General features: G+C 43.7%; 1 protein-coding gene across 1 annotated transcript in view; it reads left to right on the forward strand.

Annotated features, from left to right (window-relative positions):
* Positions 1–805: 805 nt before the first annotated feature.
* Positions 806–22,317, forward strand: part of ESPL1 (extra spindle pole bodies like 1, separase) — a 47,323-nt gene continuing 25,811 nt past the window's right edge. The window contains exons 1-15 of the mRNA XM_044443296.1: positions 806–886; positions 2,200–3,300; positions 4,017–4,121; positions 5,473–5,593; positions 6,809–6,945; positions 7,508–7,701; positions 9,220–9,462; positions 10,896–11,040; positions 12,023–12,179; positions 13,561–13,700; positions 15,529–15,663; positions 16,804–16,923; positions 18,727–18,898; positions 19,620–19,745; positions 21,946–22,102. Coding sequence (XP_044299231.1) covers positions 806–886; positions 2,200–3,300; positions 4,017–4,121; positions 5,473–5,593; positions 6,809–6,945; positions 7,508–7,701; positions 9,220–9,462; positions 10,896–11,040; positions 12,023–12,179; positions 13,561–13,700; positions 15,529–15,663; positions 16,804–16,923; positions 18,727–18,898; positions 19,620–19,745; positions 21,946–22,102 — 3,134 coding nt within the window. The remainder of the gene's footprint in view (positions 887–2,199; positions 3,301–4,016; positions 4,122–5,472; positions 5,594–6,808; positions 6,946–7,507; positions 7,702–9,219; positions 9,463–10,895; positions 11,041–12,022; positions 12,180–13,560; positions 13,701–15,528; positions 15,664–16,803; positions 16,924–18,726; positions 18,899–19,619; positions 19,746–21,945; positions 22,103–22,317) is intronic.

The raw sequence follows: 22,317 nt of genomic DNA on the forward strand, positions 1-22,317 counted from the left end.
TGCATGGCAAGAATAAATGAATTATCTGTCTACTACTGCTTTTAGTTTGTGTGTTTATTTGTAATAGAAGAATGGACCTGCTCTGTATAATGTGAATTTTACTATATGTAGCGCTTGTTATGAAAAGGTATTTCATATGTTAGAGAATGCTAAGTGACTGAGCAGAATTGGGACAAGTGGAAAGGGTGGACTATTAGGTGTAACTGCTGTTTGGTTTGTAGCTTTTGTGGATGGGAAGACAACCTGAGTGGTGGAAGGAAACAAGTTATCACATCACCCATATTTTAAAAATATGGCTTTTATACCTGAGCCTTGCAGCTGCATAAAACAGAACAGTTGTTATTTCAGATTGAGATATACTTTTAAACACATTCTGGCAATGTTTGGTAGTCGCAGGTGGCAGAATGGTTGCTATAGGTAATGAGAAGAAGCCACCTGCAAGCAAGACTTATGGGATAGTTGTTCAGATATGGGAATTTGTGATTTTATCACTTTGTTTAGCATAGGCTGACCCAACTGAGTTTTTGTGCTTCGTGGCTTCCCAGCATCTGCCAGTGCACTGCTTCCCGTTAGGATGGAATCCACTGGGTGCAAATGAATGTTGCTGCTGCAGAGATGTTAGGAGAGAGGTGTGACCCAGAGAAGGGGGGTAATGCTTCTGTACTTTAATTGAGGGTGGGGGGGGGGGAGAATACAGAAGTACATTTGGAGCAGGTTGAGATTGGGATAAAAAAATACATTTGGATCCAGCTGCATGTGGACTAATGATTCATGCATATATTCTTCCCTTACTGCAGAATGCAAGATGAAGTACCTCAAAAGTGTGGATTTTCTGACTCGGATCAGCACTCCCGAAGAGACTCTAATTCTATTGTCAGAGCTGAAGGTAAGGCCACAAGATGTCCTGAGTGCTGCTGGTATGTGCGTCTTTAAAACAAATTAATGGAGGATGAGCTCATGATGGCTATTGGTTAGGATGAATAGAACTTCCAGGTTGTGGAGTTGTGTACTTCCATATATTCTAGCTTTTAGGGGACAAAATGACATGAGTGTTTCCAGGAAACATCTGACTGGATACTGCCAGCACTAGGATGTTTGAGTTAATCCTCCAGGGTATTCACATTTTAGACTTTGGGCAATTAGCATGGAGTACTTCACAGTCTTCCTCTGGTCACTGTAGTGGTGTACTGGGGGAAGAAATCTCACTACTGCAGGGTTCAGAAGTGAGGCTGGGCTTGGCCTGGAATAATGAACTTTATCTTATTTTTATTTCCACACATCATCACTCACCTGCAAAAGAGGAAAGTTCAGTTGGTCCAGAAAGCGGTGGTCAGATTATTGACATGGAACATATGACTCCCTTGGTACAACTTCACTGGCTGTTAATCAGTTTCTGGGTACTATTTAAAGTGCTAGTTATGACCTATAAAGCCCAAATACTTCTTGAGATCAGGCTATCTGAAAGACCATCTTCTCCTATACAAACCTATCCATATGTTAAAGTCATTAGGGGAAGCCCTTCTGTCAGTCTCTCTGCCATCAGAGGCATGTTCACAGAGAAGACTCCAAGCAATGGCCTTCCCATTGGGTGTCCAAGGTCTTAAAACTCCCTCTCCTGACAGAGGTTAGATTTACCACTGTTCTGCTGTCTTTCTGCCAGCAGGCAAAAATGTATTTATTCAGGCTGGACTTTGGCATATCATTCATTTATTTTATACACATGTCTGTGTATGCTGCCTTTTTTCATCCTCTTCTGTTTTATCTACACAACAACCTTGTGAAGTAGGTTAACCTGGCAATCAGTGACAAACCCAAAGCCACCCAGTGAGCTTTATGGCTAAGTAGAGCGAGTCCTGGTCCAACACTCTAATCATTATGCCACATTGTGTCTTAAACCTGTTTTGTTCCTAAAAAGACTTTAATCCATTGGTCCTGTTTATTTTATAGTTAAATTTTTGTTGCATAGTTCTTTGTTTTTCTGCTGTATTTTAATCTGTTAATCAGAATTTTATTGTTGGTAACTTTGAGTGCCTTTTTTGGTCAAAAGGTGAGATAAAATTAGGGAGTTTTGTAAAGCTTAATATAGAAATTTTATGGGATGCTCTCGGTTTAAAAAAATACAAAATCAACAAGTCCGCAAAACTTTTTAAAAAATTAAGACATCCTTAATTAACAGTTAAGGCCTCCTCTTCATTTCAGGAATGTCTCATCTGCGGAGCAGAAACTGCAGATTGCACAGGCCAAGCCTCCAAACAGATGACCGCATGTGACAGAATCCTACGGGCTTGTATTCATAAGTTTGGGGAAGGTTTGGACTGCCCTGCTCACTTGAGACATCTCCAGGCCTTAGCTGAGATGGCCTATCATGGCTACACAGCAGCTAGGCATCAGTATGTTCCTCTCTATTTAGAAAGACTGCTGCATCACTTGCTGAGGGGTGTTGCTGCCCGGGGCCCGTCTGATATGTGCCTAAAGTCTGCACAGCTCCTTTATACTGAACTGTTGAAATACCAGCCTCCCCAGGTGCCTGCTGATGATTATACTTCTATTGCCAAGAGTACCTTTAGTGTGCTATGGAAGAGTACAGATGTCATGGGTAAAGCAGACAAGACTCCTGCAGACTTCAGGGCTGTGCTGTCCACCCAGCTGCAGGCAGTTTGCTTCTTGGTGCTTCTGCAGCATGATGTCCCTAGCACTTTGCTTCAGGAACCTCCTTTCTTTACCTCCTTGGTGGCCCAGCATGCATTTGCTGCAGCTGTTGTGTTTGAGGCCCAGCGGTCTCCACTGAGCAGAGAAGAGGCCCGTTTTCTCAGTGAGCAGTTCTCCCACCGCCTGGTTGCTGCCTTTCTAGAAAGGAAGAGAGGGAATGAGCCTTTGACCTTCCAAGACTGCCTTTGCATCTTTGAGCTTATGGTCATTAGATCCCGTTACCTCTGCAAAAGCTGCTGCTTCAGGGAAGGCATGGAAGTTCTCCAGCAGTCTGCTGGCTACTTGAAACAGAATTGCTTTCGTGCCGCATTAGATGTTCTCTCTGCTGGAGTTGAACTGCACCGAGGCTTGGCTCTTGCTAAGGATTCAGTAGGGCCTTTGTTCATCCAAGCAGCCGAGGCTCTGAACTACTCAGTGGATGCTCAAGAAGCCCTGCTTAGAGTGCTGGCTGAAAGCTGCCAGTTGCTCATCACCCCTTTGTACGGAAATGCAAAGAAGGATAAACAGAGCCTTTTTAACTTGGAAGACATTCTGGGGATCTCTGCTTTCATGAAAAGTTACTTCAGGTTGCTCCAAAAGCTTCTGGATTTGGTAAGTGAAATGTTTTTATCTCCTTTCACATGTAGCTCTCTGTGCCAGGAGCACTGGAGAAGAGCTAGGACTTGAAAGTCTTTGTCTTGGTCCTCTCCAGAGCCAAACTTTACTAAGGAAAGCAAATGTGATTCATTTAAGAACACTTGTGGCTTTGAAAACTTTTGACACATGAGAGGATGGCTGAAATACAAATTGAGCAGGCTACGTGGATAAGAGGTTGTAGTGGGTGGGAAAAAAATACTTTGGTATCTGTGCTCTGCCATCATGAGGTCAAGACAGCTGGCTTAAAAACCAGAGCTTTTGCAGTTAATGTGTACACACGTGTGCAATACACTGTTGGATTTGTAGGATACAAATATTTGAGGTTTTTCCAACCTTGAACCCTCCAGATAATTCAAATTTCCACTCTGTGCAGTCCTAGCCAGCATGGCTACTGGCCAAAAATGCCGGGAATTATAGTTCAAAAGATCTAGGGGACATTAGGTTTAGGGAGGCTGTTGGAAAATCTTTGTGAAGGCAGCCAAGAATAGTAGATAAATCAATAAATTGTATAAATAACCAGAACTGGTCAGGAAGCACAGTTCCTTTGCCAACACTAAGTACAACACTTCAGTATAATTTTCAGTAGGGCTGACAGCCAATTAAGTGTTGAATAACCTTGTGAAACTTGTCATGGCATTGTTCGGGTCTGCTTCATTTTTCTTCTTCCACAGGTCCCATCAGACAACATAAAACAGCAGCAAACTCTGAGGAAGCTGATCTGTCACTACTTCCAGTTGTACACAACTCTGGTATATGACTGTCTTCAGGCTCTGCAGGTATGTCAGGACACTGAAGGGCTTCATTAGCTCTCTTTTTCCCAACAGATTAAAAAAACCTTTTGGTGTATGTGAAAGGAGGATTGAGATTTTCACCACTGGGCAGAGTGAGGGCCTTCAGTTGCTTAAGTTTCTGCTGGTGCAGACACTTCCAGCATCTGTCAAAGGGTCTGGTGGGTTGTGAAAGTTGTGAAAGAATCTTACCTGGAGAAATATTGGCCTACTAGTCAGAGTAGACAGAAATGAGTTCTGAAAGAGCATTGCAGGGAATTCTTCCCTACCTGATCCCTCTAGAAAAGCCTTCCCCAATGTAGGCCAAAGCTTCTGAAGTGGCCTACATTTCCCACAACCCCAGCCTGTATGGCCAGTGGTAGGAAATGAAGGTGTTGTGGCTCAAAACATGTGGAGGAACTCAGATGTTCAAACTCTTGTTCAGGTGGCATGTTAAGCCCTGTCTTTCTACAAGGCTTGAGAATACAGCTCTGGCTTGACTTTCTGGTTCAATAAGGGTGGTCATTTGGATTTGTACTTTTATTTTAAAGGGCTTATCTGGCTGTTTCAAAACAAAACCTAAGCAGCAGCAGTGGAGAGAAAAAGATAATCGAAATAAAATGTTGCCATTTTCTTGCATAAATTTAGTTTATAACACTAAACTTGAAATATGACTTCTAAAGACACTAGGTTCCTTCATGCATGATTTTGTTCACATAATGTTCATACTTGTAAACACAAACATGTACTGTATTGTCATTTTTAAATTTACAAATCATTGAAAAATTAAGTTTAAAGTAAGTTGCCTTGGAAACCCCTATTTGGGGGCTTAAATATATTTAAAGTGTGACGAGCTGTTTTGTTCCTACCAAGGGTGCAAATCAACACATCTTAATATAGCCTCAGGCCTTGAAATACTTCTGATTCTGTACAAGCGATCATTAGAATAGAGTCGATAGGTGTGGACTGACAGAACTGCTAGACACATCCGCCACAGACAGGCATATTAACTGAAAAAAGTGATGATAGCATATTTCTAGTTGTCCCACAGGCCTGAGGTTCCCCACCCTTGTCCTAAAAGGAAATATATGAGGTAGAAAGATGTAGTATAGCTTTCCTGACATCCCAAAGGCATTTTAAAGAGCGGGTGTCCAAACTTGCAACTTTTCCTTCTCCCCATTTGCAACTTTAACATAGTATTGTCTGGGAAAATCTCTGCCCCTCAATGCTCTTAAGAGCTGAGGTTAAAGATGGATCAGGGGGATGGTTTGTCATCTGTGGTGGATTCTCTGCAATGGGATGTGAGCTGGCCCTTGATGTTCTTGCCTTTACTTCTGAAGCTTCACTTTGCATTTCACAGGGACCCAGGTCTGCCTGTCTGCCACAGCTGTTGGTGTCCATACGGAGCACTGTTGCCTGGATGCTGGAAATGCTGGAAGATGTTCCTGTCAGAGAGTGGTCTGAATATCTGGATCTCTCAGGTTGGTGTACAAGGTAGACACGTATCTCCCTCTGACTGTTCAAGTTGGTAGGAGGTGCAGTTGTATCTTGATCAGTTGGAGGTCACTGTCTTTCCTAATGAAAAAGAAATAGGAATGCGTTCTTCATTATGAGTAGATTTGGTTGCCTGAGGTCCCAAGCCTTCCCTCTTCATTCGGGGGACAGCACTGATCAATTATTCCTGGGTTCCAGGGTGGTTGAGCACACATGCTGCTGGCATTTCTGATAACCAGGAGCTGGGATGGGTAACTGGAAGCTCTGAATATACCATGGCCCACTTCCTTGGGCATTTTGGCCACTATATCTTGGGACTGATGTTTTAGTAGAGTCAAGGCTCATAGGTCAAACTGCTGCAACTTTGGGGATTAGCAGAGAGGATGACAACTGACATCTGCCCTCATGCTACCCTCTTTTGTTTGAACTTAGTTGCAATCCTCACAGTAGTTGGAGAGAAATGGATTTTCCCAGCCACAAAATATAGTTGTGAATATTGTAAAATATTTTGGAGCATCTTAGATTTGAACAGTCAGTTAGATAACCCAGATTCAGGCTGGACACCAGGAAAAGCTTCCTCACTGTCAGAGCAATACGACAGTGGAACCAGCTGCCAAGAGAGGTGGTGGGCTCTCCCTCACTACAGACATTCAGAAAGAAACTGGACAGCCATCTGTTGGGATGGTGTAACTTGGTGTCCTGCAACAGCGGGGGGTGGTCTTCATGGCCCCTTCCAACTCTACTATTCTATGATTCCTGGACCAGTTAGCTTTACAAAAGCCCTGCTCTTAATGGTGATGAAAAATGGTTAGAACTGGCTTGTTCACATGGCACAATAGAGCTTGTGCCTACCATTTTGGAGACTTCTCAAGCAGGAGTCTATTGGCATTGTTTTGATAAGGGCCTGTGCTTCAAAATGTAACCTTATACTATTGCCTAAGATGCAAGCAGTGGACTCCTTACCCCTTCCAGTGTTGTGGACTACAACAGATATTTTGCTGGACTTCCCTCTTGACACTTCAGCAATTTAGACCCGGGCAAGAAGCATTGAGGTGCATGATGCAAGAACAAGTCACTGTTGATGTTTGCAATCGAAAGACATAAAAGGAGACCTCTTATTTGGTGGGTCCTGTGTAAAAGTAGGCTGAATAACTATGAAAGATTGCTTAAGATAAACAATATCATTTTTTTTCTCCTAATAGCGTATTGTGTGTCCCGGCTGGCCTATAGCTTCTATTTTCATAAGATGTATGAGGAGTCAAACTCTATAGTGGAGCTTTTCTGCAGCTGGCTGAGCAAGGAGGAACTCTTCAAATATCCAGATTTGCCTACAGAAAAGGTAGTAAAATTTTCCTTGTAGCATGATAAGCAGATATGTTGGAAGCACAGATAATACTGCATTGACTACAGGAGTTCTGCTGGCTAGCAAGACTGCTGTATTACCCAAGTTCTGGGCAGGTCCCCCCTTTCTGCGGAGAATGTCTCAAATCCAATTATGTGTAGTGAAATGGGTAGAATTGGGTGCAGATCCCCTATGCAAAGGGGCTTTGGCAAATCATGTCTTTAGGGCCCAGTCCTATTGTGATACCTCCAAACTCAGAGGGTATTGTTTGAACATCTGTATATGTTTTGCTCCTTTACAGCCCCTGAAGAAGGATATTTCCAAAAAGTGTAGGGCAACAACAGCACTTTTTCACTGTACCTGGAACTTATCCCCCAACCCCTTTGCTGCTTATCCTATAAAACATCTGGAAGGGTACAAATTGCCCTCATTTGGCATAAGGCTTGGGTTAGAGTAGTTGTGATAGCTTTTGCTCTTGCTTGAGAATTGGGAGAATTTGATATTTCTCTTGGATGTTCTGTACTCTGTGCCTCTTGAATGTTTTCCTTCCCCTTCACAGCTACACAACTGCTTTAAGATACAAGTGGAAAACTACAGGAAGCTTGGCTTGTTAGAGGAGGCACTCCAGAGTGTGGTACTCTGGCTGGCTTCTTATTGCAGCAAGATCCCTGAGCAGATGGCAGAGCCAATTTCCTCCTGGGTCAAAGTCAAAATGGATGCCAACAAAAGTGGGGCTGATGACCTGAAACTGAAGTAAGAAGGATATCAAGAGATGGATGTATAACTCTTAGAATGGAATGGGGAGTTGTTCTTTGCCTCTTACAACTTGAAGCTGATAAATTGAGGGTTCCCCCTGGATTTGTCCTTAACTTTATGATGTTCTTTAGAAAAATTATATCCTGCTCTTTCACTTCAAAAACAGTGTTCAAGGTGGCAAACAAGGAAAGAAATCACATCATTTGGTTCCAAGGGCTCTATTGCATAGTGTTGGGAATAACCAAAAGAATTCATTTGGGATATTACCATATAATTGCCCTATTTGTTATATTTAAAATATTTTCTCTTTATTTCCAAACCTACTACATTATGCAAAGCACTCAGGCAATAGGAGCAGATGAAAGAAGAAAGAATGTTGTGAGTTCACAATACTTAGTAAAAATCAGGGATAGACTTAGGGTTCCACGGGGGGGTGGGGGGGAGTCTTCAGAAAGGTTCCATGACTGGAAAAGTTTGGGAACTGCTGATCTAGAGAATGCTCTAGCAAAATGCCAACCGTTGGGCATATACTCTAGAAATCTCATTATGGGATTCCACTGAGAATCGCATAGGCACAATATGTGTGTAGTTCTGTTCTCCAATCCAATATATATATTGTGCAGATGGAGAGGTGAAAGAGAGAATGGTAGCTATAATGTTAAACAATATAATAAAATAACAATACATAGTATGATTAGATTGTGAAGAAAAGGGTTCAAGTACTTAGTACAGGGGTATGCAATGTGTGGCTATCTGGATATCATAGCCCGTAACTCGTAGCATACCTTACCAGTGGCTAAGCTCACTGGTGCTGATCAGGATTGTGGTCCTCCAAATATTTTGCCCATTCCTGGTTTAGTGCATTTCAGCTGAGAAGTGTGGATGAGGCCTTTAAAAATGTTGAATGGTGTAGGGAGGAAGGGGGCACTTCAGCCATATTAGAACTCGGCTGTGGGTCAGATGTGAGTTGGATGGAGGCAGGAGGTTCAGGCACATGTCATGTAATTAATTTAAAGAAATGGCACTATCACAGGATTGGGGATGGCTACCAACTTAGAAACAAGAGTAGAGAGACTCCTAGGATTGGATTAACAACTAATATAGACTCTCCACAAGTTATCAACTATTACTCATGGTGAACAGAGGCTGTTTAGCTCAAGATGCCAGCCCTGAAACCAAGGCTTTTTTAGCTGCTTGTGAGTTCTAGGTGATATCTAGCAAGGCCCTTTGCATGTAGACTGCTGTTTGTGGCCTGCTCCACCCATTTTTTCTCAATTCACATTTATATACCACCTTATCTGCTTTTTTAAAAGCCCTCTGTGATTACCAGCACATACTCCTTCAGTGATAGAGGTTATTTTGTGAGGCAGTTTGTTCTTGACCTCAGGGGAGGGGGGCAGACTTCATATCCCCTGCCCCCCCCCCGGCACAGTTTCAGGTCTGTCTGCTTGGTAGCCCCCCTGCTTTGTCCCAGATCGAACCTGTGCTCCTGACCAGCTTGTACGTTCATCACAGGACTCTGAAGGAGGGCCTGGAAGGTTTTGACTTAGATTCCGAGATCCTCATGGCAGTGCTGTTGGAGGAACTGAAGGCCTACAAGTCTGTGCGGGTGGACACCGGCCAAGAGCGCTTTAATGTGATTTGCGACCTGCTGGACATCTGCTCGGAAGGCAGCAGTTGGGTCCATGAGCGGGCTGTGATTCTGGTGGAACTGGCGCAGGTGTTGTGTTATCATGACTACAGTGAGCAGACAGAATGGTGAGTGGCCAGTGGGCTTGGCCCTTCCCTACCCTCCGGCTCAGAGCACTCAAAGGGCTGCCCATGTCAAAACAGACTTAGCCTTTGTCAGAGAAAAATAAACCAATTTGTGGGGCCAAGTACAGATATTTTCAACTCTTTTCATCCTCTCCAGGCCTGTCTTTGATCTGCAGATCACAGTTTGAGAACTTCTGTTTGAGGTTATGTTCGCAGATGGCTAATGTTGAAAATTATACCTAGAAAAATGCAGACTCTTAAAGTATTTTAACGAAATGTAGGGTTATTAAAAGGCTGGAGGAGAATGGCAAGGACACGATACACCATTACTCCTGCAATAAACTGTACTAACCTCAACTGCAAACAGCATTCCTGTTCATTTTCTTATTTAGCATTCACATTCTTAATTTGCACATCTTGGTTTCAAATTTGGTTTCAAATTCTGAGTGTAGCAGAAGCCTGACAGTTCTTAGTAAAGAGTGTATGTGTCTGGAGTGAAAAAGCTTGGGTGAGCAGTATGGAGTGAGTCAACAGAAATGTTTGTCTGCAGGTCATTAAAGAGTAATACACATTACCACCAGATTGTTTTCTGAACACGAAATCTTGTACAGACTTAGAAATGTGCTTATCCAAAAGTCCTCCCTACCCCATCCGCCAGAAAACACCTAGTAATCCTTGGGAATCTCCCTAGGAGCTGTTTTGGAGAACTGGTCCTTGAGCTGACATTCAAGAAACAAAAGGTGTTGGACCAGTGTACCCCCACCCTTATCTTCCAGTTTTTCAATTCAGATGGTAGGAGTAAGACCTAAACAGATACTTAAATACAGGGCATGAGTTCCTTCTGTTACAGGATATACTTTTTAATATACTCCCTTTTTTTTTAAGAAAAAGCTCTCTCCATTGGGTACCTTGTTTGGAGAGACCTTTGTAGAATTAAAAATCTCAGCATGTTAGCCAAATCATGAGTTTGCTCCTTCCATCTTTAACCTAAGGACTGAAGAAAAAAAGCTTGTGGATCTGAGAAACTGTAAATGCCATGCATGGCATGTACTTGTCTTGTTTAGTATAAAACAATCATCTTCAGGATGAGCCCAGTGCAGCACAAGAAGTCTGCCTTGCAAGGCTTTAGAACATTTTGCAATTCCCTTGATTCCAGGTTCAGCTGCGTTAAGTTCCTTGCATTTCTATCCCACCTTTCTTCCTCTTGCAATGTCTTTAACATCATAATTTTGGTTTGCTAAGAGGATCAGGTGGCTCCTTAAGGATGCTGTGCTCATAGTTGAGATCCTAAAGGCTTGTCAAGGTTTGTTTCAAGTCCTCTATGCCATCCCTGGCCGAGCTGTTTGTTTCTCCCGTGCAAAAGAAGGCCCCGCAATTTGTCCAGAAGGGTGTTACACTTAATGTATGCAAGGTATTGTTGGTCTTCTTCCCTGTAGCTCTGCCCTGGACTCCATACATGAAGCCCTGCGACTGCTAGACTCTGTACCACAGACCCCCCAGAATGAGGTGCAGCTTCAAGACGACAAGGCTCAAGCCTTACTCTGGCTCTACATCTGTACAATTGAGGACAAAATGCATAAGGTATGTGTTGGCAAAGTGACTGGCCCAGAAATCTGGTATAAAATCAGAGTTGCATATACTTGGTGCTTAATAGAGGTTGAAAACTACAACTTCTGTGAATGTTTGCAGAAGTTCTCTGGTTGCGTAATTCTGCAGCTGTGTATTGCAGGAACTTTACTCTCTTTCCTACCTAAAGTGCAAGAGATCATACAGAACCTCCAAAAAGTACTACTGCCTTCTAGGAGCCGTAAAGCAGGTCTGTGTTGGTGCTAAAATTGATCTCTGTGTCAAGGGGGATTTCCAGTGGAAGGGTCTGTCCTTGTGCTGCCAAATATGGTTGTCGCTATTCTGCAGAATTTTATCAAACAAGGCAGTAATCCTTCATATTCATACAATCAGGATGTATCTCAAAGTAAGGCTGCAGGTAGCCATTGGATTATGTGGCTGAGGAATATTTTGACTTTGTCAGTGTCTCGTTACCTGAGTGGACAAACTGTGTTCCTGCATCTGCATGCTGTGCCTTCAGTGGTGGTCATGCAGGCCCAGTGTCACAACACAACTGACTGGCAACTTTGTCAGGGCCCACAGGTGCTGCTGGAGACCCTCGAGCCTGACCCATTGCCTGCTCTCCTCCCACCTCACCCACCCCTGATGGGCGTGTGCTGCCACTTGGGCTGTCTGGCATCACTGCTGAAGATCTTGCCCTGCAGGTTTACCCAGTGATGGTAGTGGCTGCCCCATTTGCTGAACAGGAGGAAGAGGCTGATGGCTGCCCCATGTCCTTGTGCTTGCCTGTCATTTGTTAGCAAAGAGCCCCAGTTGTGATGTATTGCACAGGCTGGACACAGTAAATTCTCCATTGTGGTGGAGTGGGGATCCCTTGTTCTAAGCTCTCCATGAAGGCTGATGAAGAGCTTAACGCCAGCAGGTCAGAGGTGCCTTCCTGCTTTCTCACTGAGTGCCCTATGGAGCTTTACTGGGAGTTCTGCTTTTCTCAACACAGGGCATAGAACAAGAGCAGAGGGCCAGAAATGCCCAAGGACAAAATGACACACATGTTCTTGAGGGCTTTGAGACGAATGATCTTGGCTATGAAGATAAGTCTCATGATGACAAGTTCCTGTATCTTGGCATTGCATTTAACCTGTCTGCAGATTCTGGTAAGGAACCTTGCTGCTGGACTGGGGTAGCTGTACTTTTAAAAGTCCAGTAATACAATGCAAATGGTGAAGAGTGGCAGGGAACGTCTAGTCCTGCCCCATACCTGAGGTGGAATCTGCAAACTGATCCCTATATCCATTTCTGCTGCATCAAATTTGGTGATCCTCTTAAAAGTATTTCACCTAATACTTGCTTGGAAACTTTCAGGCAATAACAGTCAGATGGAGGGTATTAAACTAAAGCTGATATGCTCCATGGCCATGCTCTGTCCACTCAAAGCTGATTGCTCAGGGCTGCTTGAAAGATCAAAAGTATTGCTTATTATTGTAGCTGTTGTGTTGTAGCTGTATTACTTAAAGTTTAAAATCAGAATTGCCCCAAATGCTCTTATACAAGGCACCAATTAAAATGTTTGCAACCTTTGCGCAGACAGATCTTCATTATGGAACATTCAAGTTCTATTCTTTTGCTTTTCTACCCTATTATCAGCTGAAAGTTTCCAGACAAAAGGTAGAAATAGAAATATATGATAAATGAGTGGATAGCAGCATCTTCTCATGACAATGAAGTCACAGAATAAATATTTCAGATGAAACCACAGCTGCTGAAAGGGCCTAAACGCTTTGGATCGGGGGCGGGGGGGGAGTGTTTTGCCTCAGTGGTCTCTATCATCATTGTTATTTAATATCCTGTTCCTCAGCCAAAATACCTCCCAGAATGGCTTACATGAAATCAGTCAATCCAAACAGTCCCTGCCTACAGGCTCACCATCTAAAAAGACATGTCACACAAGAAAAAGGGCAGGGGAGGGAAGAAGAGAAATCAAGTACTCCACTGAGGGAGAAGCAGGGCTTATTCTATTACATCTCCTTCAACGTAGCCTGCTGGAAAGGCTGGTGGAGGTAGCAGCTGAGGAAGGTGGAGGTAGCTTCCTGGGGCTTGGCATGCTAGTTCTTAGTGGATATGACTATTTCTGCCTTGGAGACATTCATTTATATGAGCCTGACACACAGTTAAGACACTAGTTTATCACCCTATTCATTTCTTGTTTGTAAGAGCTGGGAATGGCCTAGGTTGCTGCTGTACTCCTTGCTCCAGCTGTGTATTTTTTAAACACATTACAAAACAGCACCATGAATCTGGCCTTGGAAGGCTCAGAGAATCTATCTTTTCTCCTGCTCAGGAGGGGAAACATTAAGTGGTTGCTTATTAACTCTAACTGTACTTATTAGCACCAACTTGCCACCTTCTGGTGGCAAGCCAGGCCCTGAACTTGTGAGGCACTGAAGCTGTGGCATCTGAACAAAGAACTGGGTTAGTCCTAAGTTAAGAGGAGGGTATCCACACATTTACTTGCCCACTGCTGTGCTTCCTTTTCAGTGCAATCAAAATGTTTGGATGATGCTCTTGCTTTGTGGAAGCAGCTCCTCTCCAAGGGCGGAATCCCAGCTGTGCGTAGCATTGAGCAGACAAGAGCATCCCTACACATCATGGCAGCTTTGTACAGAGTTATGGGGAAGGTAAGAAGAGCTGACTACTCTGCAGGACTTGTTTTGGTCTGACTTTCTCAAAGTCTTTTTTTCCCTGCACCTTCATTCTCTCACCCAAGGTGTATCTATTGTTTCTTCTCTCTAGAAAATGGTTATGGGCATTGTGAAAAGTCTTGGGGGCAACAGAACAAAGCCTCCATATGGAAACTGTACCCTCTCCTTCAAGGGTTTCCATATCTTGCTGCTTCTCTCTCCTTATCCTCCAGTCTGAATCTTCTCTAGTTCCAGTTTGAGAACTGGGGGAGTTAAGAGGTCACGGTTCAGAGTGGTCCATAATTTTAGGATCAACTTGTTTCCACTTGTATTTTTACTGCTTGGAGCTGGTTGCATTTTGTATATTGCTTATTAAGCCACACTAAATTTTGGAGAGATGGGAGAGTCAAGCTCTTTTCTGCATGTATGCTTGTGGGAGAGCAAATGATCTGCAATGTGCTAGTTGCAGGGGCTCATCCAAAATGTACAGAGTGGTATAGCTTGGCCAGAGAGTAAACTCAGGTAGCTGCACTTCTTTGGTACCAACCCATTCTTTCTTTCTGCTAGCCTCTGTGGTTGGAGGTCAAAAAACTGGAGCTAGGGGACGACAGTCTCTCTCTGGAGGTTATCGCTATAGATGTCCCTATATCTGGACTGACATATCTGGAATATCTTGCCAAATCTGGAGCTAGGGAGTACAGGCTGTGGATGCACACACTCAGAACCTCCCGGTTACAGCTGAGGAGCAGCAAAGGTAGCTTTGGGAACAAGTGGGGCAGAGACAAGATGGGAGGAGTGGTGCTTGCTTGCATCATTCCTAAGAAAGCTTGCAACACCTGTTTGCGCAAGCGCTGTTTCCTTTTCCTGGGCAACATGGAACTTTCATGTGCAAATGATGTCTCTGTGACTACTCTTCAAGGAAATGTCATCTGAGCTTTCCAGCACTCCTGATGTTATCTTGCTGCTGCTCCTTGCGTGTGTGTGATTCAGTGTTGTCAGTGGAGAACCCTACGTTGTGTGCCTTACCCAAAGGAAGCACACACAACCTACATTCAGAAAAACACATTTTTAGAGCTCCAAACCAGTCTTTGCATGCTTATTGATTTGGTTGCATGGCAGTTCTTTTCTAATTGAACCAGCGTAGATCCATTTGCTGCTATATCCAGGTTTATGCTCCTAAATGTCTGTAAAGTTTCTTCCCATCATAGTGAAAACAAAGTGATTCTGCTATAGGGATGGGTAATGCAGTGGGGCATATAAGGTGGTTTGATCCTGGCTGGCAATGACCCAACAAAAATTTAATTCCACCTCCAGCCAGAAGCTTCCTTACCTCTACCACCAAATTTAAGGAACAGAAGCAACAAATCTCCCTATGTTGTATAGGCACTTGACTGCTTTATGTCGTGGGCATGTCGTGAGCAGAGCCGGCTGGTGCCAGAGGTCAGACTAGATGACCCGGGAGACCCCTTCTGACTCGCTCTGTTTCTATGTTTCTATGTCCCCATGGCATATCTTGAGAAGACAAACTAGCAATGCCATTCTGCCTGCTATGAAGAAGAGAAGGTGGGTTGCTTGGAAGCAGACCTGCTCCTTGGTTGATGACTGTATAACCTCTGAGCACAGGGGCTTTGTAGCCAGGGGGGCCTTCCTGCCAGGTGATGGTAACTGTTGTAGAGCCTGGGTACTCCATGAGCAAGTCTGTACTTCCCAGTTCCCTAGACAACCATAGGAGGCGATCCTTGCTGTACTGGGCTGTTGTGGATGTTCTTGCTGCTGTTATTTTCTTCAACTATGTATTTAAATTTATTGCTCTTCTTTTCCACAGCCTCTGAAAGCCATGGAGAGCTATTTCCTGATCAAAGCTCTCTGTGATGCACTTCAGGACTCCATCGGAAAGACCAGCGCTTTGTGCCATGTTGCCAAGCTACTTCTCCAGCTGGACTGCCCTAGCTATGCAGAGGTGAGCATGAGCATGAAGAGTAGTTTGCTAAAAGCAGAACTATCTGGTTGATGAGCACACTTTTCTGTATCTAGCCAACTTATTGGCCTTTATTTATTTATAGCTCTTCCTTCCCAAGTCAATAAATAAGACAGTAGGCTTAACACCAAAGGAAAGGGGATTGAAGGGTAGAGAAAGAAAAGCCAGTTTAAGCACTAGATATTAGTTGCAAACAAAATCCAGCAGCTCTTGGGCACAGAATCAGGTCCACTGTTTCTTTCCTTCTCATAGCCTCAGCAGTGGCAGCTGTTAGCTGGAGGGTGGGGCTCTCAGCTGGATCTGTATGCAGCCATGATGGAAGCTATTAGTCTTCATAGCCCAGCATACTTTGACAGGTAGCCATCTGATACCTGAAACTTTTGCACTCAGCAGGTGGCAAAATTGTGGTGGTCTTTATGGTGCTGTCTTCTTTTTAACCTGCAGCTCCCTCTATCCCTCACTGCTGGCTATGCTGTCTAGGGCTCATGTTTTGGTAGATCAAAATGTCCAGAGGGGCACAAGTGACCCATCCTTCTTCTCACTGGAAATGTCTGGGATTGCATCTGGGGCATAGTTTGTTCTGCCCCTGAAAAGTCCCTCTTAGGTGTCAGGCCCAAGGCTGGGAGCCAGCCTTGGATAATTTGGATTAGGATTGAACCAGCTCCTCTGGAAATCATACTCTGCCTTTCCATCTTGAGAGTTTCCCAAAAGTATAAGCAGTCCACATGAGAAAGTGACGATTAAAGTGCAAACACATAAATAAGGGACAACACTGAAGAGCAGATTACCCAAATTCACAGCTGTGTGAAATGTGGCCAAGCCGGTTCATCCCGAAATGTTTTGCTGAAGAGCCATGTTGCTTGGCTTTTCCTAGTTTATTGTAGATGAGTAAGATGAAAGTGCACCCAGCCTGCTCACTCCCGCTTTGCTTCTCCCTACATGCATGTGAGCAAAACAGATAGGCAGATCACAGAGTTGAAGATCAGGTGCTTTTTTCCATCGCTTATGACCTGACTTCTAGCTGCAGAGGCCAGTTGTGGAGAAGAGGACAAATGTTGTTTTAACTCTGTTACAATTCAATGAATTACTAGTTTTTCTGGTAACTGTGTGTGTTCCTTTTAGACCATCTTAATGGAAGCTGAATTCTGTTTGCAACATTTGGACCAACACAGTGACAGCTGCTTGTTGATGAATCAGACCCTAGCTGTTCTCCGTAGCGAGCTGTGCTTAGCAAACTGCAAGGTAATGTGTGGCATGCTCCCATGTACACTTGGACTATCATGGAGACCAGTAAACCAGGGTATTAAGGGACTGGCTTGCTTGCTTTTTGTGCTTGAGAAAGAGGCTAGAAAGTGAAAAGTAAGTGTTGGTTTGGACTTTGTAGAATAGCCTTCTCCAACCGGGCACCTTCCTGATGCTTCTGACTGTAGTCCCCATTTCCTTTGCTTGTTGGCGCAGCAGGGAATTCTGTTCCCAGATATCTGGGGGGCACTATGTTAGGGAAGGCCCTGAAGGTAGGCCTGCTAGATTCTGCAATGGCTAATACTTGGTCCAGTCATTCAGAAGCAGATCATCCCTCTATTGCTGATTATAAGTCAGTTTGTATGTCATGGCAGCACAACATGGGTTATTTAACCCAGAGTAAGGCTGTAGTATGTATGGTGTATGGGTTGGGACTTGTCATCTTGTGTGACCATCATGATTAAACAACCTCTGCAAATCTCTAGAACAAATTATGGGTTATGGAGGAGTTATTTAGCCTTTGCATAAACCACATTCACTGGTTTGCACAAAACAATTCCTGAGTAAGGGTGGGTATGCGAAGTGATGCCTGGAGGTGCACTGATTCATCATCAGTTAAAGAATTAATGACAAGCTGTTTTGTGTCATCCAGACTGGGTAACTTTCTCATTCTCAACTTGTGAAGTTGTTCTGACAAATTATTGTGTCAGAGTCTTATTCATCCAACACAACTAGGTTGCCCTCTTCTTACTCGAAATCTGTCTGATTTGTTTACATTGTTAATATTCAAGGTCTGAAGCACTGATTCAGTAGGGATAGCAGAGATGATCTGAGAGATCTGTCCACCTCTGAGTTGGCCATAAACAGACAATTGTTGTTCTTGAGGACCACCAAGCATAAAGGAAACTTCCATAGCATAGCAATTTTATTTTTTCCTGGAACTGAACTGAAGAAGCTGGAGTTAGGATTTCCACACTGTAATGGAACTCAATGGATAGTCTTAGGCCAGTCACTGTTCCTCAGCCTAATGTATCCTTTAGGGCAACGGTGGGAATAAGGCCCTTTTGACAACTGAGTCCTTGCATAGACCCTGAAAAAGGCATAATTTCTAGATTCACAATTTTTGTTACCCTGTCAGCAAATGCTTGTTAATCTATGGCATCTCTTAGTAATCTTGTTAGGCATCCCACTCCCCTGTAACTCCTGTTTAACTCTTCTGCAGTTTTTGTATGCTATCTTGAAATGCCTGTTTCAGATGCTTGCCAAATGATCATATCAGGTGCTTTATGTTGGGGAACACAGTGCTTAAAAGCTTCCTCAAGGTTAACTTGACCAACAGAGGTGAGCTGGCTGGTGAAAGGAGAATTGCCCCATTGGCCATATCCTAGCTGTTAAAAATTCAAGCAGAGAAGAACTGGGCTATGGATAATAGTGCTTTCTGGCCCTGTAAGAGGGTAGGATGTTTATGTGAATGAAGACTCTAACTCTGCCACTAGCAAGGTCTCCATATGGCAATCCCCTTTGCACTCAAGTCTCACCTGAAACAGGATTTATATTTTAGACATTGGCTTAAGGTAAACAGGAGTGTTCTTGTTGGTTATTCCACTCTCTGCAATATTACTGGGTCTAGCATGCAGGATCTTTGAACTGCAGCCACTTCTCAACTTTCAGGAAATTTATCTGGGGTTAGGAATGTTCTGCAATCTGGTCATGAGTTAAGGCAGCCTAAACCAGACATTGGCAGCATAACTTTGTAGAACGGAGAGCCTTCTTGCTAGGTGATCTTTTTCATTTCATGGATAGATTGAAGAAGGCTTTGGCCTACTAGTAGAAACCCTGCAAAACCCAGCATTGCAAAGGTCATCAAAAGTTTGGTACCTACTACGAGCCAGCACTCTCCAGTTAACAGCCACATATCTTGGTCTGCCTCCCTCCACTCTTCCATTGGTGCTCAGGCAAAAACTCCACTCTCAGGGTAAGTGTGCAAAGTGTCCCTCCATCTCCTCCTTGCTATTAATCTGCACTCCTTTTGGTATGCGTCTGACAGTATAAATGAATTGTGAATGAATTGAAGTTTTGGAGTGCTTTTGGAGCCAAAAAGGGTAGCCAGGTGTTTGTATGTCATAGCAAAGCACTCCATTCCAAAGTTACGGTGGGATATGCAGCCTTAAAGGTACCCTTTTGCTTATGATACAGGTCCTGGGTTTGGCCTCCATCTCTGTGGTGGTGAACATCATATAAGTCCAAGCTGGAGAAGAAAGAGGCAGCTTAGATAATAGATAGGGTGGCATGATTAGAACTGCCTGACATTCTGCAGTTCTGGGGTTCTTGTGAGTGCCACCCTTCTAGCAGAGATGAAGGGTTCCAGTAGTATACCATACCTTGTGGAAACTGTTTTGCATCATTAGTTTAGGAAGCAGGGGGCATGTTGCACTGGGGCAAACAGTGTTGGTGAAATTATACCTGCTCCCTCTTCTTCGGGATGATGCAGTGATATTCAAACTGTGTTCCTTGGAGCCTTTGAATTCTTTGATAGCTCACCAAGGCTTTCCTTTCCTTGGTTTTACTGATCTGTATCGACAGTCTGTTCTTTCTTGCAAAGGCATCAGGGCAGGTAGGTTCCTTGTGGAAAGTGTTCCCCAAAGCATGAAAACAACACCCAGGTAATATACAGTTCTTTTTTGTCTTCTCTGCAGGATGGAAGACCCCTGAAAGGGCTTTGAGTGATGCACATAAACTTTACCGCAGTATTATCTTGAACTTCTCACTGATTAACTGTGACACGGCTAAAGAGGTTGCTGAGCATCAATTTGTTGATCATGGTAAAAAAGGAGTACCTTCCTCCAAAGTGTTCAGCTGTACTTGCAATCTTGTACCCTTGATATGTTTCTCTAAGCTTGGGATAAATAGGTCCAGGTGGAAATTTTTCTTCCGTCTGCCAATACTTGTAAACCTCCTCTTCAGCCAAGGCTCTTTATATTATCTAGCCTGTTTTGTACTGAAAATAGAAGTAGTGGGTGCTGGTGGTGATTATTACTCATATACGTAGCACCATTGATGTGCGTGGTGCATTACACACTCATACCAAGTTGAATGACTTGTTTGCCTAACCCACATAGGGATGTACAATGCAGGGAATTCCATGTAAGCCTGACAGAATTTCACAGTTTTTATGTGAATTTTTATGTGAAAGCAGCGACAGGCAGTACTCTTTTCTGTTGTCGTTGTTATTCCAGGAATCATTTGTGCTTCTTTCAGTGCTTCCCCTTTTATGCAAATAGGAAATTATATTCCTTTTAATATTTTTGATGGGGTAAACAGCATTTTTGAGAAATGCAGATATGCTTATGTGCTTGTCAAAAAAAAAATCTGATTAGCCCTTTCAAAGAATCCCACTTTACAAGGAGGCTTGTACTTAAAACTCTGGGTTTCTGTAAATGGGGTGGCTTGTACTTTTCAGCTGTCCTGAGCACCCAGAGGCTTGGGCGAAGGTGCGGTACACTGTTGGGTCCAAGCCAAAAAACCAAACAAACCCCTAGAGTATCTTGCCACAAGGAGGGCGATATACACGCCACTGTTTTGCATGGAAAAATCTTTGTGTAGCTTTGGTTTATCTTGACAATTTGCTCACAGAGTAACAGGTTAACCTATTTGCAGTCCTTCTGGGTCAATGTTTCTGGATCGACCAGCCTTCCTGGTTGGTACCTATTTCATTATGACAGGAAATGCTTTCCAGGACATTGACCAGCAAGGCCTGCCATCTGAAATCTTTGAAAGGACACTGGTGCATACCTGTGAAAGATTGATTTTCAAAAACCAATTTGCACAAACATCAAGTCCCAAACAAAAAAAGCAGAAATTGCTACGGTTGAGGGGAAAAAAAGAAATGTATGCACTGGCTTGACTTGAGACAATTAGATTTGATGTTAGCTGCAGGCAAACAGAATGAAATCTGGAGAACTGACCTGGAAAAGTCTGGAGGGTTACCCCACCCCGACCACCCTGCATGGACTCACCATACAGGCCTACCAGCACTGTCTACATAGGCAAACTACAACTCTCCTTAGTCTCCCTGTAGTCTCTTCCTTAGTCTTAGGAAGAGAGGAATGCTCCCTATAACCTGTCATCTGAATCTGTCTTCACTGGAAATGCTGGGGATTGAACCCACAGCCTTCTGCCATGAGGATGGGCAAGCAGGACACATGCCTACTAAGATAGCTATGTCTCTTCTTGTCAAACAGGTTTTTAGTCACAGCCTTGGCCAGTAAGCAAGCTAATCCCACACAATTACACACTCCCCTGTTTGAGGAAAAGCTTCACACTCTGTCATTGAGGAATAACCAGTCGGTGGTCCATTTTCTGGACTTGGTTCCTAAAGCCATTTTATCTGGCTGTATATTTTTAATCACAGCACAGTAAAAGGTATAAGGGGAATTTACTTGCAAGGAAAAGAGCTGGTGTACCTGGAATTAGTATGAATATGCTGTTTCCTGGGCATTCTAAAAAGGCAGAGCGGCATCTGCTAGGAAACACGCTTATTTCTCAACACTCCTCGTAGGTGAGACCAGACTCTGGTCTGAAGGCCTAGAATGAAACCTCACTGCAGCTAAGCAGGCCAGCACCCAGTGCCTAGATGAGAGATGGAGCCCCACTGCTCCATGTTGCACCCTCTTGAGTTGCAACATGAATAGTCTGCCTTCCTCCCATGCTGCAACGTACTTTCTTCCCATCCAACCACATGGGATCCAAGATTGTGAAATCTTAGTACTAGGCAATGCCGCTTGTATTGTATATCCTAGCCAGCTGTGGGTGATGAGAATGGTTGCCCTGTTCCGCAGAGTTTCCAGAGAGCAGCAGGCTTCTAAGGATGCTGGAGCAAGCTGCCTCGTCTTAATCCACGGGGAACTGTATCTGCACTTCAGCACTCTATCTCTTTTGCAATTAATATAAACTTACGCTTCCCTGTAGCTAACTGCTTTCTGGGTCCTGTGCCCCTCCCCAAATTTGTTCCTCTCTTCTCAGGTGATAACCTGGTGCAGAAGTGGCAGGTGCTGGCTGACATGTTCATTTGTTCTGAGAGCTTTGTTTCCCTCCTGAGCCAGATTGAGGTTATAAGTGAAGCTAAAGCTGTCTGTCTGGAAACACTCAAAATATCCATGAAACTGCAATCAATTCGATGGTAATTATTGTGTGTGTGTGTGTGTGTGTGTGTGTGTGTTGGTCTATATCAGGAAGGTAGAACTTCTATCAGTATAAGTGTCAAATTATATTAGAGACATTTCAGCTGGGTGCAACCAAAGGTGAAAGGGGCTCCAAAACACACAATACTAAGATATTTTAGCTTAAATCTTTCACTGCAAGTAATTAAGCCTTGAAAGAGGCATTTCAACCTTT

The sequence above is a fragment of the Varanus komodoensis genome, unplaced genomic scaffold (genome assembly GCF_004798865.1).
Source record: "Varanus komodoensis strain SLA01 unplaced genomic scaffold, ASM479886v1 scaffold41, whole genome shotgun sequence".
Classification (NCBI taxonomy): Eukaryota; Metazoa; Chordata; class Lepidosauria; order Squamata; family Varanidae; genus Varanus; species Varanus komodoensis.